The following is a 14,037-nucleotide window of genomic DNA, read 5'->3' as shown; positions in this document are numbered from 1 at the left end:
CACGTGTAAGCTGCAAAGCCTCCCAGGCAAGTCTGGTTTTTTCCACTGTGCTGCGACCTCTTCAGCAGAACAGCATACGCTTGTCTGCAAATATTTCAAAGAGAGTTTTTGATGTGAGGTTACTGGCCACCTACCACGTATGATTACAAGTGTGTATTTTATTCTGAAATGCCCTCAGCACCTCCCTAAAGACGGAGGGACAATTTGATCATTGTATCACTCATTAAAAAGTCACCATTCCTCTTCTGCGACCTTCAAAACACTTCAAAAAACCCTCTCCAAGCATTCAAAGTTGGTTTTTTTTTTTTTAACTTACTTTATCCTAAATCACTCCTAAGCCACAGCTCACTTTTTCTTGAAGTGGAAGCTGCATTTGTCTCATCTAGAGCAGGGAACAGGTTCTCCCCACCCTCACAAGCCAGCCCACACTGAGGTTTCTCTAGCCATCTCACTGTATCAGCACACAGCATCGAGGGGGACCAGCCCAGGCCACCATCCCTGTCATGGGATGCACTGCTCCAGCCAAAGGGCTCAGCCCTTCTTTGGCCTGAGGCTCACAACCTGCAAACAGTTCTTAGGGTGCAGGGAGACACCTCTGCCTCATGTCCCCTCTGTCATCCCCATCCCGGGGACAGCTGAGATGTGACATCAAGGGACTGAGGTGCTGTGGGAGGGCTACCAGCCAGGTGCGGGGGCCGCGCACTGAACGCCTTTCACGTGAAGTTAGCGCAGCCCTGGTTTGAGCACCGTCTGACACAACTGGGGTCACTGCGTGACGCTCACCCCGACACCGGGGCTCATAGACGCGGCCTCATTCACCCCCAGCGGCCACCCCGGGACCCCGCCGTGGTCTGCACAAGGCCCAGGCCCCCACCCCGCAGCTGCGCTCCGGGGTACAGCGCAGGCACCGCCCCGCCATCCCCCCCTCCGCGTCGCGCCGGGGCGGGGCGGGACCGGCCGCTATTAAAGGCGTTGGGCCGGTAGCTGGTGTGGTGGTGCTTTCTGGTGGTGCGGGGGGTGATGGCGACCTACGTGCAGCTGAACACCGGGGCCAAGATGCCTATCCTGGGGCTGGGCACATGGAAGGTAACGCAGTTTGCGGCGGTCTCCTCCCTTTCGCTAGCGGTGGGAGGGCGGCTGCGGCTGGCGGTGCCCAGCCCGGGCCTGGCCCTGGCCCTGCCCGTGCGGGACGGGCACCCTTTCCCCGGCCCCGCGCTGGGGAGGGAAGGGAGTGCGGCCGGGGCGGCCCGGCCTCTGCCGGCGCAGCTGAAGCCGCCAGGATCGGATCTCGGCCCGGCTAGGGGCCCGTCCCAGCAGTCATCCCGGGCCCGGGTGCAGCGCTGCCAGCGCCACCGATACCCTGGCTGGGCCGCTGCTGGGGTTCCTCTCTCGGTAACCCAACTGTGGGGTTTGGCACCGAGGGTCTCTCGCTCCCCCCTCGCAGCAGGCCGAGCTCCTGTGCTGCTGCAGGGCTCTGCCTGGGGACGTGAGTCGTCGAGGCCTGGGATGAGGGCCCTCGGCTGGGCTGAACCCCTGTGCTGGCAGCTGCTGGGGGCTTCTGAGAAGTGGTGTGGGAGGTGAGGAGGCCTTGGTCTGGCCCTGGAGAGCTGCCCTGGTGTTGGGGCCTCAGCTCTGTTGGGCTGAGCCCTGCCTGGGAGTGGGGTGACAGAGGAACGGCTGGAGGCTGGCTTTAAGCTCAGGAGTCCATGTGTGAGATGTATACAGACTTAAGAATGCTGCAGGGAAAACTAGGAGTCTTTTTGTTGCTGGTAGTGTTTTTTGCCTTATTTTAATTGGTGGATTGCTTTGGGTGGGGTAACTTCCTTAATTTTATATTGGCAGGAAAAAAATCTTTGATATATATTAGAGTTTGTTGGATATTACCTTTTTCAGTCCCCACCAGGGAAAGTAACAGCTGCAGTGATGGCTGCTATTGATGCTGGATACCGTCACTTTGATTGTGCCTATGTGTACCAAAATGAAAATGAAGTTGGGGATGGGATCCAGCAGAAAATAAAGGAAGGTGTTGTGAAACGAGAGGACCTCTTCATTGTCAGTAAGGTATGGATCTGGTGGTATAGGATCCCAGGAACCATATGGTTTTTTCATAGTAACTCCCCAGTTCTTGACTTTCCCACTCTGTGGTGCAGCATGGAACACCTCAGAACATCACTTAGGCCACTCCTGAGACAAGCTTCATACTTTGCCCCATTCTGTATGGAGAATTATGTAGGGTATGTGCCACTAACATGGGTGATGCCGTGAACTGTTCCTGGTGTGAAGTTATGCTATCCTCTTCCATGTGGTATCTGACCTTCTAGTAGGTGGCTTTTAAGCAAAGTCTTAATGGAACCAGACTATATCTGCTGTCTGCCATGACAGTCATGTGTGCTGTCACTTGCACATATTGCCCACAGTATCACAGGCCTGTCTTGCTCACAGAGCAAGCCCTGTTTGAAAATCAGTAGGATGACCTAGTTCCACATCACCTTCCAAAGGAGACAGGCCCTCTCTTCAACAGGTCAGAAGGGTTCCAAGAGCTTTAACCCAAGAGGTCACAGTGTGCCTTGGCTTTTTGTCTCTAGCTGTGGTGCACGTTTCATGAGAAGCCTCTAGTGAAGGGAGCCTGCCAGAAGACCCTTGCTGCCCTGAAGCTGGATTACCTGGATCTCTACCTCATCCACTGGCCTCTTGGTTTTAAGGTACAGTAATGGCAATGCCCTTGGCTTTGTCTGTTGTGACTGGCAGTTTTGAAGAGCTATGTGGCTTTACAGCCCAGTAATTGCACCAACTGACACAGATCATCATGTGTCTGTTGCGTACCAGCACTGCTCTGGTGCTCAGCTTTACTCTGGTCATGTGAGCCAGGCTGTTGATCACTAACTCTGAGGTTCCTGCTTGCACAGCATCCTCTGCACGTTTGATCATGGAGGAGATAGACCTTGAACTAGGGGTGGGCTTCCCTGCTGCAAGCTTAAGTTATATTGCTCTACTTTTGATTATTGCCTATACATTGTCTTTTACAAATCCAAAGTATGCTCAACTGACAACGATGTGGCTCTTCCTTTGCGGGAAGGAGGGCTGTGCTTTGCTGTCTGACAGAAATTCTTTCCTATGCATGTTATAGAATCACAGAACAAGAGAATATTTCTGTCTTCCATTTCTGTCTTTAATCAGTGAGTCCTTAATACAGTACAGATTGAGCTGACCTTTGCTGTAGGAGCCTTAGTGTTCCACAGACCTTGGATCTCAAAAGGTGAAGCTTTTTAGTTCCTAACTCTGACTGCATGCAAAGGAACTGATGTCTCAGTTTGACTATTTCTAAGCTTAGTCTTTCTGTTAGAGCCTGATCAAAATCTTCTTTTTACTTGTTGCTTCTGAGATCAACTGCTTTTCATAGCATCTGTATTTTTAAAATTAGTTTAATATGGAAGGAACTAGCAAAGTGAAAATGTGTTGTGGTGTAATAATGTATCACTAGAAAGCAACTGGTTTTGAACAAAGTTGGTCACAGGCTGTTTTAACATTCCCTGTGCCAGCAACTTAAACAATGAGTCTCCCTGTGAAGGACTTGTCAGCAGATCTGGTCCAACATAGACTGGACATGTTCCAGGTCCTATTATACTTTTTAATAGGACCTTAAAAAGGGGTCCTTATTACACTTTTTAATAAAGCACTCTGTTACATCCTCATAAGAATTATCTATTTATGTAATATGGAAAATAAACTTCTAAACTGGCTATAATTCTACAAGTGGAGAGTTATGTTTCCCCATATGTATTTTGGTGAGCCAGAGGACATTGTTGTGTCCAGCAGAAGTTCCTGTCCTTATTGGGATGGTGAGTGGCAGAAATGCCATAATCCCGTGTGAAAGCAAAAGAAAAGATTGAGCAATGTAGGTAATAAGTGTCAGTATATCCTGCACCAGGAGTTTATGGTATCGTGGACTTCAGCTGGTGTTAACCTAACTTCCCACCAAAGAGTGTTTCAAGCATTTTCTTTCTCCCTGACAGGCAGGAGAGGAGCTCTTTCCCACAGATGACAAAGGCATGTCAATACCCAGCAACACAGATATTCTGCATACATGGGAGGTAAGTTCAGCCACAGCAGGAGAATCATGTCTTGTGCCTTCAGCAATCTCTTCCACTTTCATTACCTTCAGCAGTCTAAATTCTCATGTATGCAGAACTACTCAGAAGGAGTCACTGATACAATAGGGAATTGTTGGGTATCATTATTTCCCACTTCTAACTTGCTGTGAATTTGCACAGTCTCAAAGAATGTGTCTTTGAGCTAGGTGAAATGGGAGATGTGGCACAAATATACTAGTACTCTGGTTTTTTCCTCAGATTTGAACTCTGCAAATCTAAATGCTTACCTTGTGCTTCTCATGAAGGAAATAAGCCATATCAAGAAGAACATGTTCTTCAGGCCCTGTCATGTATACTAGATGCTGACTTTGATCCCCTTTATGTTAGGCCATGGAGGAGCTGGTGGATGCTGGTCTGGTAAAAGCCATTGGTATTTCCAACTTCAACCATGAGCAGATTGAAAGAATCCTGAACAAGCCAGGGCTGAAATACACACCTGCAAATAACCAGGTAAGCTGAAAAGTGACTGCAGGTGAATGTTTGGGATTGATTGTTTATTTTTCAAGGATTACTAAGAACTTAGTATGAAATAATCTAATAGAGAACAGAGTAGACACAGCATGTTCTCTCAATCCTGTCCTTTAACTACTGGATGCACAAGGTGCTGGTTTTTATGGACTTTCTGCACTACTGCTTAGAAATCTGGCAAGGAGCAGTTCCAGAATCCCTTTTTTGGGACTGGATGTGGGTGAACTTAAATAAGCTTTAAAACTGCCTTGAGGTGGAGTAAGACTTAGTGTGTGTGTATATATATATGAGGATCTAATAGAGAATTGGATGACCCTTTTGCAACTCTTCCATGGAGAGGCCAGTTTCTGTTGCTGCTGACTGAGGGAACTGAACAGGAACATGCTTTATGGACAGCTTACAGACTTAATGAGGGTTGGGAGAAAGGAGGAAATGGAGTTGCAAGGTAGGTAGTTGCAAGTATCCAGGTATATAGACAACCCTTGAATAAAGTCTTAGGAAAATTCAGATGGCAGGAGACCTTGGAAGATAATCTGCTGTAACTTACAGCTCAAACATCAGTTGTGAGATCAGACCAGGTTGCCCAGGGCTTTATCCATCTTGAAAAACCTGCAGGGATGGAGACTGCACAGCTTCTTTAATCAGTGTGCTCCACTGCATGACCCGTGCCTTAAGGGTGTGGAGGAGGGAGTTTTCTTATATCAAGTTTTAACTTATGCCTGTTGCCTCTTGTCCTCCCACCATGCACCACTGAAGAGCTTGGTTTCTTTGGATGACCTTCTCTTAAGTAGTGAAAAGCTGCTGGTGGGAACCCTGAGGCCTTCCTTTCTCAAAGCTGAACAAGTCCAGCTCCCTCAGCCTCTCCCAATACAACAGGTTCCCAAGCCATCCTGGTGGCCCTCTGCTGAATTCATGTCAGTTTGCCAATCTTTCTTCTACTGAGGGAGCTGGGAAAGGGGAAAACTGGACACAGTATTACAAAAGTGGTCTGACAAGTGCTCAGTAAAGGGAGATGATCACTTCCTACAACTTACTGCCTGTGTTTCTGCTGCTGGGGCTCACTACTGGGTCATGTTCAGCTCAGCCTGCTATGGTCCCTAGGTCTTTTCTAGCATAAGTGCTTTACAGGTAGTCAGGCTCCAGCCTGTGTTATTGTCAGGCTTTTCCTTCCCAGGTGCAGGGCTATGTGTGCAGCCTTGTTGAATTTCATAAGGCTTTTGTTGGCCTGTTCTTCCTACCTGAGTGAGTTTCTCTGAAGTGGCAGCCCTACCCTTGAATGTATTGACTGGTCCTCCCTCAGTTTGGCATCACCTGCAAACTTGACAAGATTATAGCCTGGTACAAGTTGTTGAAGAGGACGGGTCCCAGGATAAGCCCCTGTGGGGTCTGTCTAGACTTGTTCTTGATTGCTATGGTGTTTGAAGGACTGCAGTTTCAGTTATTGATACCTGATTACACAACTCATTAATTTATTGTGGTAGCTTCAGAAAGCTAATAGCATTGCTCTCTGGAAGTCTATTCAACGTAAAACTGAAACATTCTGACAAGTGCAAACTTCATAATTCTCTACTGTGCACTTTCATTATCTGACCCAATGTACTTTTAGGATACTTAGTAGAAGTCTTATCTTTCAACATCTGCCACACCTCACTGCCACTATCACCGTAGTTGATGATTACCCATGTCTCTTGCATAGAAGTCACTAATCTTGTATCTCTCACGCTTGAAAATGTTCTCAAACTCTCCAATTACTATAACCAAGTTAAGTTCAGAGCAATGGGTCTTTGGTCCCTATCCTTCAAAACTTACTGCTTCTGAAGAAATGCTTGCAAGTGTGAAAGCTTGCCTGTTATTAACACTTACCGGTTGGTGTAATAGTGATAGTGCTTCCTGAAAACACGTTCTCAGTGTGGGTGTTTCAGTTGTGATCCAGTAATCACCTGTATTTGGTGTCACTTCCATTCTTAATTTGAGTGCAGTCAGTATGCATGTTGTTTTCATTTGTGGTGAGAAATTAATTTGGCGAAGAAGTAATTACACTGCAATGAAACCAGTACTTAGTTCAGTAAGGAAATCTGGCTCTTAAGTTATTGCAATTCACACTGTGTGATAATGATCAAGTACTTCAGATACTTGCTATATGTACATCCTAGGCTTTTCATCCTAGTCCAAACATAAGACTAGATAATGTAGCTCAGAAATTTTTTTGAGTGCCAGTGGACAGGAAAGGATAACTTTGCCTCACTATATCATGTAAATTCTACCTATTGAATAGTTGAGAAAGTAACAGGTGCTCTGTTACTCAAGTAGCTGTGCTTCTGGAGCTGCTGAAGCAAAATAAATATGTATAATCTGTCCCAAAAACTGAGTTGCATGTCCTGTTGTCTGCCATTCCAACATACCCCAGAAGGGAAACAGCCATGCAGATTTCTGATAACAGCAGGCAGCTAGAACCACAAATAAAGCACTCAAGGCTGTAAACTGATCCCATATTTTGCATACTCTTGCTCCACCTGCCAGTGGCACAAGTTTCCAAGGACTTCCCTCTGAATGCAGCAGCAGGCTGCAGAAGGCTCAAATGACAGTGTAGTTAAAAGGTTCTTGATGTTGCCTGCTGAAAGAAAAGTAGTGCTCCCTGGTGTGTAACTATCTTGACAGTCCCTCTGTGCAAAGTACCAAATACTTGTGTTCATTCACTACCTCCTGACACATGAATAATTCCTGTTTCATACTGCATATCTGGGCATAATTTTGCCAGAATACAGATCTACTTTTAAGGAGTCTGTAATATGTTACATAGATACTCTTACGGAAATTCATGGTAAATACACTTGTGTTCATAAAAAGTCTAACGGATGGTAAGCTGAAGGTCTAAAATCTGTAGCAGTTAGCCATTCTTACTGTTGGCAGACTGGAGGTATTCAGCATGAGTATTGACACAAAGCAAATAAAAACCAATGGAATGATACTGGTATTGAAGTTAATGTGGTAGTTGTTTAAAAAAAAAAAAACCCACATAATGGCATGTTTAATTAGGGATGAACAGAGAACTTTGTACTTCCTGGTCTGCTATCCTATTACGATTTTACAGTTCTCTTGTGTATGCATTTTACTAAAGTGTCACATTTAAGCAATTATGTAGGTGGTTATTGCATGTGTTGGAGACTATGTTGATCAGCAAAGTTTTAAGGAGTGGTGTTACAGTCCTTGGATCCTTCACTGCAAGGCAAACTACTAAAAAGAGTAGAAAGGGGGTGGGGGCATACAGGAAACAGAGGCGTAATATTACACAAAAATCAGCCTTTGATTTGATTAAGAACTAATCCCTGGAATATGTTAAAGCAGGTAAATAACTGTCAATCTCTGTACTCCTATGTTGGCAGATCGAATGTCATCCATACCTTACCCAGGAGAAGCTGATCAAGTACTGTCACAGCAAAGGGATTGCTGTGACAGCGTACAGTCCCCTTGGCTCTCCTGACAGGCCATGGTAAGGGGCTGCCTTGCAATTTGAGAGGGAGCCAGTGTGGATTATGATTGGAGCGCTGAGACAGTAAATGCACCATCAATGGTTCATCTAAATACAGATTTCTGTTGCTATCTTCCCTTGGTGTAGGGCTAAGCCAGAGGATCCTTCCCTTCTGGATGACCCCAAGATCAAAGAGATTGCAGCCAAGCACAACAAAACCCCAGCACAGGTATGCTGGTGCTGCACAGTGGGTACCCCTTCTTGTAACGCAGCAGAAAGGACAGCTAATGACAATGTAAAGGACAGGCTGGCACTTCGTTCCCTGTCACCTGTGGTGCTCTTCAGTGGTGTTAAGTAGCAACGCAGGTGTGTTTACTGCGTGGCCTTCAATGCATGCTTGCAAGGGTGCTCTGACCATCAAGAAGAAACATTTTCTTGACTTGTCTTCAGATGCTGTCATGTTTCAGTCTTCCCATCTGAAGTCCTGTTGCAGAGAAGTAAACCGTTGTATAGCCTACCAGAAGTCTAAGTGGGAAGGAAAGGAACTGAGTATTGCTAAACTGGATGGGAGAGGAGAAAGGAGGCCATCTATGCGCGGCACCACCACTTTTCTATTTGCATTTCAAAAAGTGCTGCTTAAAATTTAGGTATGATTTGAAATGCAGCTCTGCAGAAATAGATTAATTCTACTGAATTGTACAGTTTACAGCAAACAGCTGTTGGAACAGGCTCTGCTTCCTCCAGAGCAGAGGCTGTCCTCTCTCTGACTCAGTGGTCTGTTCCTGCAGGTTCTCATTCGGTTCCACATCCAGAGAAACGTGATTGTGATTCCCAAGTCTGTCACACCACAGCGCATTGTGGAGAACTTCAAGGTGAGTGACTACGAGTGAGTGGGGTGCATGGTGTGTTCAGGGATGGCATGGCTTCTCCCTGCAGAGCAAGCAGCGAACCTTTCTCACCCTTCCTAAGTCCTCGGGCAAGAGAACTGGGCTCTTTCTGTTTACTTGCAGTCTGCTGAGGGCTAAACTTAAGGTTACAGTTGTAGAGCCAGAGTGAACAAAGCTTTTGGAAACACAATGCTGATAATCTCAGTGGTCATGTTATGTGATGCTTCCCCTTCTATGTCATGTGAAGGAGTCATCTGACTGAGCTCACTCAGCACCCAAGTGCAGTAGCACACCACAAAAGGCTTATGTGGAGCAAGCACTGTTATGAAAATAGTCCTGGTGTCCATAAATTGTGTTGCTGCTCTTTATTCAGTGGTCCTTGACTGGAACAAGCAATAGTATTTTGGAAGACACTTAGTTGCATAGGGTGGAACAGGATGTTTCTTTGGAATAGGACAGAAAGATGCATCTCCTCCGAATGGAGGATGGAGGCATTCTGCAACACTGAGTGGTCTCCAAACTTCTTAAAACATCTGGCACATGTAACTGCAACCTGAGGTTTTTTAATTCCTACCTGTTCCTGCTCACCTCCATCCCTGTTCCAGCTAGTGGAGTCTTAGAAATCCAGAAAGCCATCTTTTTCCTTCCCCACCTTCACAAAGCAGTAATTTATTCTAACAAGCACCCCTACACTGTGGAATTGTTCTTTAATTTTGTGCTTTTTTTGCTTACAATCTCTGATTTGATCAAAGAGGTGATTTCCAGTTGTTTTTCTTGTTAGGTATTTGACTTTGAATTGACTAAAGAGGAGATGGCAACCATTCTCAGCTTTAACAGAAACTGGAGAGTCTGTGCAATGAGCACGTAAGTGGTAGTGTTGGCTTTTTTCAAGTTATTATCAGTATGTTATAGTTTAGTATATGAAGTTATAGATACTAGTCTTGGTTGAAATTCAGGGTATGCACACTCAATTTCCAAAGGAGTCATGCTCAAAATAACTTTGCAGAAGATTTTAAATATTCATGTTATGAACCAGATCATGATGAGAATAAAACATACCATGTTCATTTTCAGTTCGGTCTCCAAGAATTTGTTGGAGCTGGAATTGGAACAGGAGGCTTCTTATTCATAACTTTTTTGTCCATATTGGAGAAATGAGCATGATACAGACTCAAATATATTTAACTTTGCTTGTGGCATTTTGTCTTTCTGCCATGACCTTTAGGTATATTATAAAAACTGACTGTGTGTTCTTCAGGAGTGGTTGGGAAAGTGAGTGAATGTTCAAAAAGTAACATGAGGATTTGCAATCTGGAAGCCTAAAGCCAGATATTAATTCTTTGTTGGAAGGCTGCAAAAAAGGCCTTTAAGAGCAAAACCTTGAATTAGTTAGCTACAAAGCATCTAGGTTGCATTGCCTCAAAAATGCTTAGAGCCCAAACAGAAAGCACTCAATCTTTCTGTTTACAAATGCAGCACATCACCAAGGAAAACAGAAGCAAACTGACTCTTTTATACAGTTCAGCTCATCCCTTGGTGGCTCTCTGCAGTGGTTCCAGCTGCATATAGTATTTTTTGGACATAAAGTAATCTTTCCTCTTTGATTTCCTTCAGGTGCAAAACTCACAAGGACTACCCTTTCAATGCAGAATACTGAAGATAGTTTCCTGCCTTTCTCCAGACTTCTCTGATGTGCTTCTGCTGTTGCCTATGAGTTGTCGACACAGCTTTCGCACTGCGTCAGACACTCCCTCCTCTTTTTCTTTCCCCCCTGACAAAGATGCAGTATATGTACTAGGTGACTTTGTGTTGTTTTCCTTTTTTGGAAGAACGAAATGCTAAAATGGTTCTGAAGAACACACTGAGTGGACTAGTAGTTTGTCTTTGCCAAACTGGATGTCTGGAATTGGTAAGCAGAAGACATTGAGAAAGTTTGAACAAGTCACTTTTATTTTGGAATATTGTGAATTGGAGCTAGTGACTGTTATAGTCTGGAAGGACCAGGATATTGGCAGATTCTACATAATTAATGAGGTCTGCTTTCTTCTAATTACTTTTGGGTTTGGTTTTGTTTCTTTTAGTAATGCTCCATGCTTTTTTTTCTCTAATTGGAAATACAACTTGTTTTTGAAGTACGGCAGTTTCTACATGGGTAGCTCTTTGAAAAGTGTATAGGTCCTGGTTTCTTGGTGATATAAAAGCTGGTTTTGCTTATAATAAAATACAGTTTCTTTACTGTGTGTAATGAGATGGTTATTTCAGTAATGTTCTAATGGTACTAATGCTGGAGTGGCTGTATTATCAGCTGTCTCTAGAGATTACACAAAAGCAAGGAAAAGTATTGTCCTCCAAGAAATCTGCTGTTAATGTTAAGTTCTTTATGGCTAGCTAGCTAGCTGCTGTTCTCATACTAGTGCGCATACAGAACACCTGAGTGTGAACCTGTGGCCATTGAGTCTGCTTGAGCCTCTCTTTAGAGAGCTGTTTGGGTATGTCTGACAGCTAATATACTAATGTTTAAATCAGTCTGTATTTTACTGAAGTGGTAGTATACTTTGGCTAGCAGAAAAACTCGTTCCATTGAAGATGTGAAGCCTATGCAACATCCTATGGGATTGTTTTAGCAGTAGAAAACTTGCTGTTTCCCAGCAGGCATGATGCAGGAAAGAATTCTCTGCTTGTACAAGTTACTATTTGCAAATATAGTAAAAATGGGTTTCCAAGGAAATCCTGCGTCATGAGCTAGCAGATTGGAAACTTACTACTTTGTTCTGGGAGGACAGAAAAATAAGCTTATACCCAAATTTTGACATGTGAGGTGTGTTTGTCCCTTGGGTTTTTTGTGGCTTTCACAATACTTGCAGATAATGGTTTTACAGTTGTTGCCTTCTGAGAGCTGCTTAAGACTATTCACAAAATGCATTTGGGCAACTGTAAAAACAGTGGCTAGTTTGGGGTGATTTTTCTTGCATGTTCTTGTAAATTTTTTCCAAGGTCTGAGTAGACCTAATGTGAACTGGCCTCTGAAGGAGGTTGTGTAGGCCTGGCAGAAAGGGGGTTCTTTCTGAACAGATGAAAGAAGGGAGACACCAGAACTGTAAGGCATAGCCACCCCTAAATGGTAAACATAAGGTAGGATTCTGAACCCGTAACTGCATGGAATAGCATACCTTAAAGGGAACTCAGCCAGGTTAAAATGTACCATGAATGCAGTTGCTCTCGAACTATTTGCAAAGTAAGTGGTTTGTTTGCTGGTACTGATAAAAAGATATTAAGGAGTCATGCTAGCTTAAAATGTTTCTTTCTGATAAATACTAACCATTATTTGAAAATAAGAAAATGTGTTTTCTCAATATGCTGCTCTTAAATTTTTCCATTATCACCAAGGCCAGACTTTACATGCAACGCATTTTTGGTCAGAATAATTTACAATAGGTTGAACAGACAGGATTGGGTTAACTAGCAACACAAGGAGGAGGGAATCAATGTCTGACTCTAAGCAATAGTCTCCTCTAATGCTGATTTTTCTAACATAAATTGATTATAATCACTTTAAATTCTGGGCTTAAAAGCAAATACAAAAAGCTTCAGCTCTGCAAGTATTTTTTTGGTATATCTGTAATGTGATAAATAAAAGCCCAAAGGCATCTAAAAAAAGCAGAACAGCTAATGTTCTTAGATTAGTCTGAGCTGTGACAGAAAACTGACTGGGGCAATGTTGACTTGCTTGGAAATAACATTTTTGTGACAAGTGTGTTCTGGCAAGAAGTTACATTGATGGTCAGGGTTTCTAAAATAGTATGTCAGGTTCTGTTAACTTCCTCTGTTTTCATTTCACTGTAACTTTATGAAAGTTTGTGCCTGAAATTTTCCATTCCGAGTAGGAATTTTACTGGAGAAAACTCTCAGACTGGCAGCTCTGCAGCAGAAGGAAGACTAGCTAGTACTCCGGGTGAAGTGGTTATTGTAACAGGCGCTCTCTGTATTTTGCTGGATGACTTAGCAGGAAAGAATTTGGAAAGGGTCGTTCTGGGACACAGTGCAGCACTTAACTGGCAGAGGGCTTGGATGCTTGGTGAAATATGAGAGTGGGAATTGAGGAAAAAAGAAAAGCACCTGAGCGAAGGGACAACAATGCATAAGCTTGAACAGAAAGCATGAGGAGTGGAGAGTGATAGAAAACTGTCACTCATAATGATTTTTGGATTGCTTCTTCAAAGCCAGATATAATTAAATAAGGCTGAGATAGAGGAAGAGCCAGTCTTTGAGACTGCACCCAAGTCTTCGTTTAATCTAAGCTGATCTGGGGATTGTTACAGCAAAATAAATGTTGTACCCCCATACTTGTGCCACATGCTCTGCCTGCAGGGGTAGAGATTTCCTTTCATCTCCTAAAAGGTAAAGTGGAAAGATCAAAGAATTAGATATCCGGAGCCTAGCGTTCCTGTTAACTGAGCTCTTCCTGCTAGAACTGTTCACAGCATTTGTTTTTGTATTGTGATTTGACAGATCTCTGGGTTTCTGATCAAAGAAATGTTTAAGGACAAATACAATCTTGTAGCTCTTCCAGTGAAAAGTGGTTATTTTTCTTGGGTTTTTGATTTAAGAATTTGTAGTTCAGCTCCACCTTGTTGGCGTCTCTTACTAGACTTTCTCAGGACTCTGCTGCAGCAGTTAAGCTAGTGTGATACTGTAACACACCCTAGGAGGAATAGTCCAGCCTACAGGAAAGATTAGGAGCAGGAGACAGTTAAATCAGTTCTTGGGATTGGTAGAATCAGTACCTGCACTTAAAATTTGTTTCACTTCCAGCTACACTCTCACTGCATTAAATGATACCAGATTAGCAGGCCTTTTTCCTGTTAAAAGAAAATGGCTCTGATAGAACAGATCCATTTCCATAGTAGCAAAGTGTGATGAACTAATTTATCAGGGTAAACAAGTAGAGAAAATTGGCAATTATCTCATTGGAGAAGGCAAGAGATAGTTTTTGAGAATTTTTTTTGGGTAGCAGGGGAGAATACAAGAAGCAGCTGGAATTGGCATCTTGCTGGTTGGAGGT

At 43.9% G+C, this 14,037-nt stretch overlaps 1 protein-coding gene across 1 annotated transcript; it reads left to right on the top strand.

Annotated features, from left to right (window-relative positions):
- Positions 1 to 806: 806 nt before the first annotated feature.
- Positions 807 to 11,215, top strand: LOC104640134 (aldo-keto reductase family 1 member B1). Its single transcript, XM_075757485.1, has 10 exons — positions 807 to 1,086; positions 1,894 to 2,061; positions 2,586 to 2,702; positions 4,014 to 4,091; positions 4,479 to 4,601; positions 8,003 to 8,109; positions 8,236 to 8,317; positions 8,877 to 8,960; positions 9,757 to 9,839; positions 10,590 to 11,215. The coding sequence occupies exons 1-10, from the start codon at positions 1,021 to 1,023 to the stop codon at positions 10,630 to 10,632; spliced, it is 951 nt and encodes a 316-aa protein (XP_075613600.1). The 5' UTR covers positions 807 to 1,020; the 3' UTR covers positions 10,633 to 11,215.
- The last annotated feature ends 2,822 nt before the right edge of the window (positions 11,216 to 14,037 follow it).

The sequence above is a fragment of the Balearica regulorum genome, chromosome 1, assembly GCF_011004875.1.
Source record: "Balearica regulorum gibbericeps isolate bBalReg1 chromosome 1, bBalReg1.pri, whole genome shotgun sequence".
In the NCBI taxonomy this organism is placed as follows: Eukaryota; Metazoa; Chordata; class Aves; order Gruiformes; family Gruidae; genus Balearica; species Balearica regulorum.
This window is presented reverse-complemented; position numbering and strand designations above follow the sequence as displayed.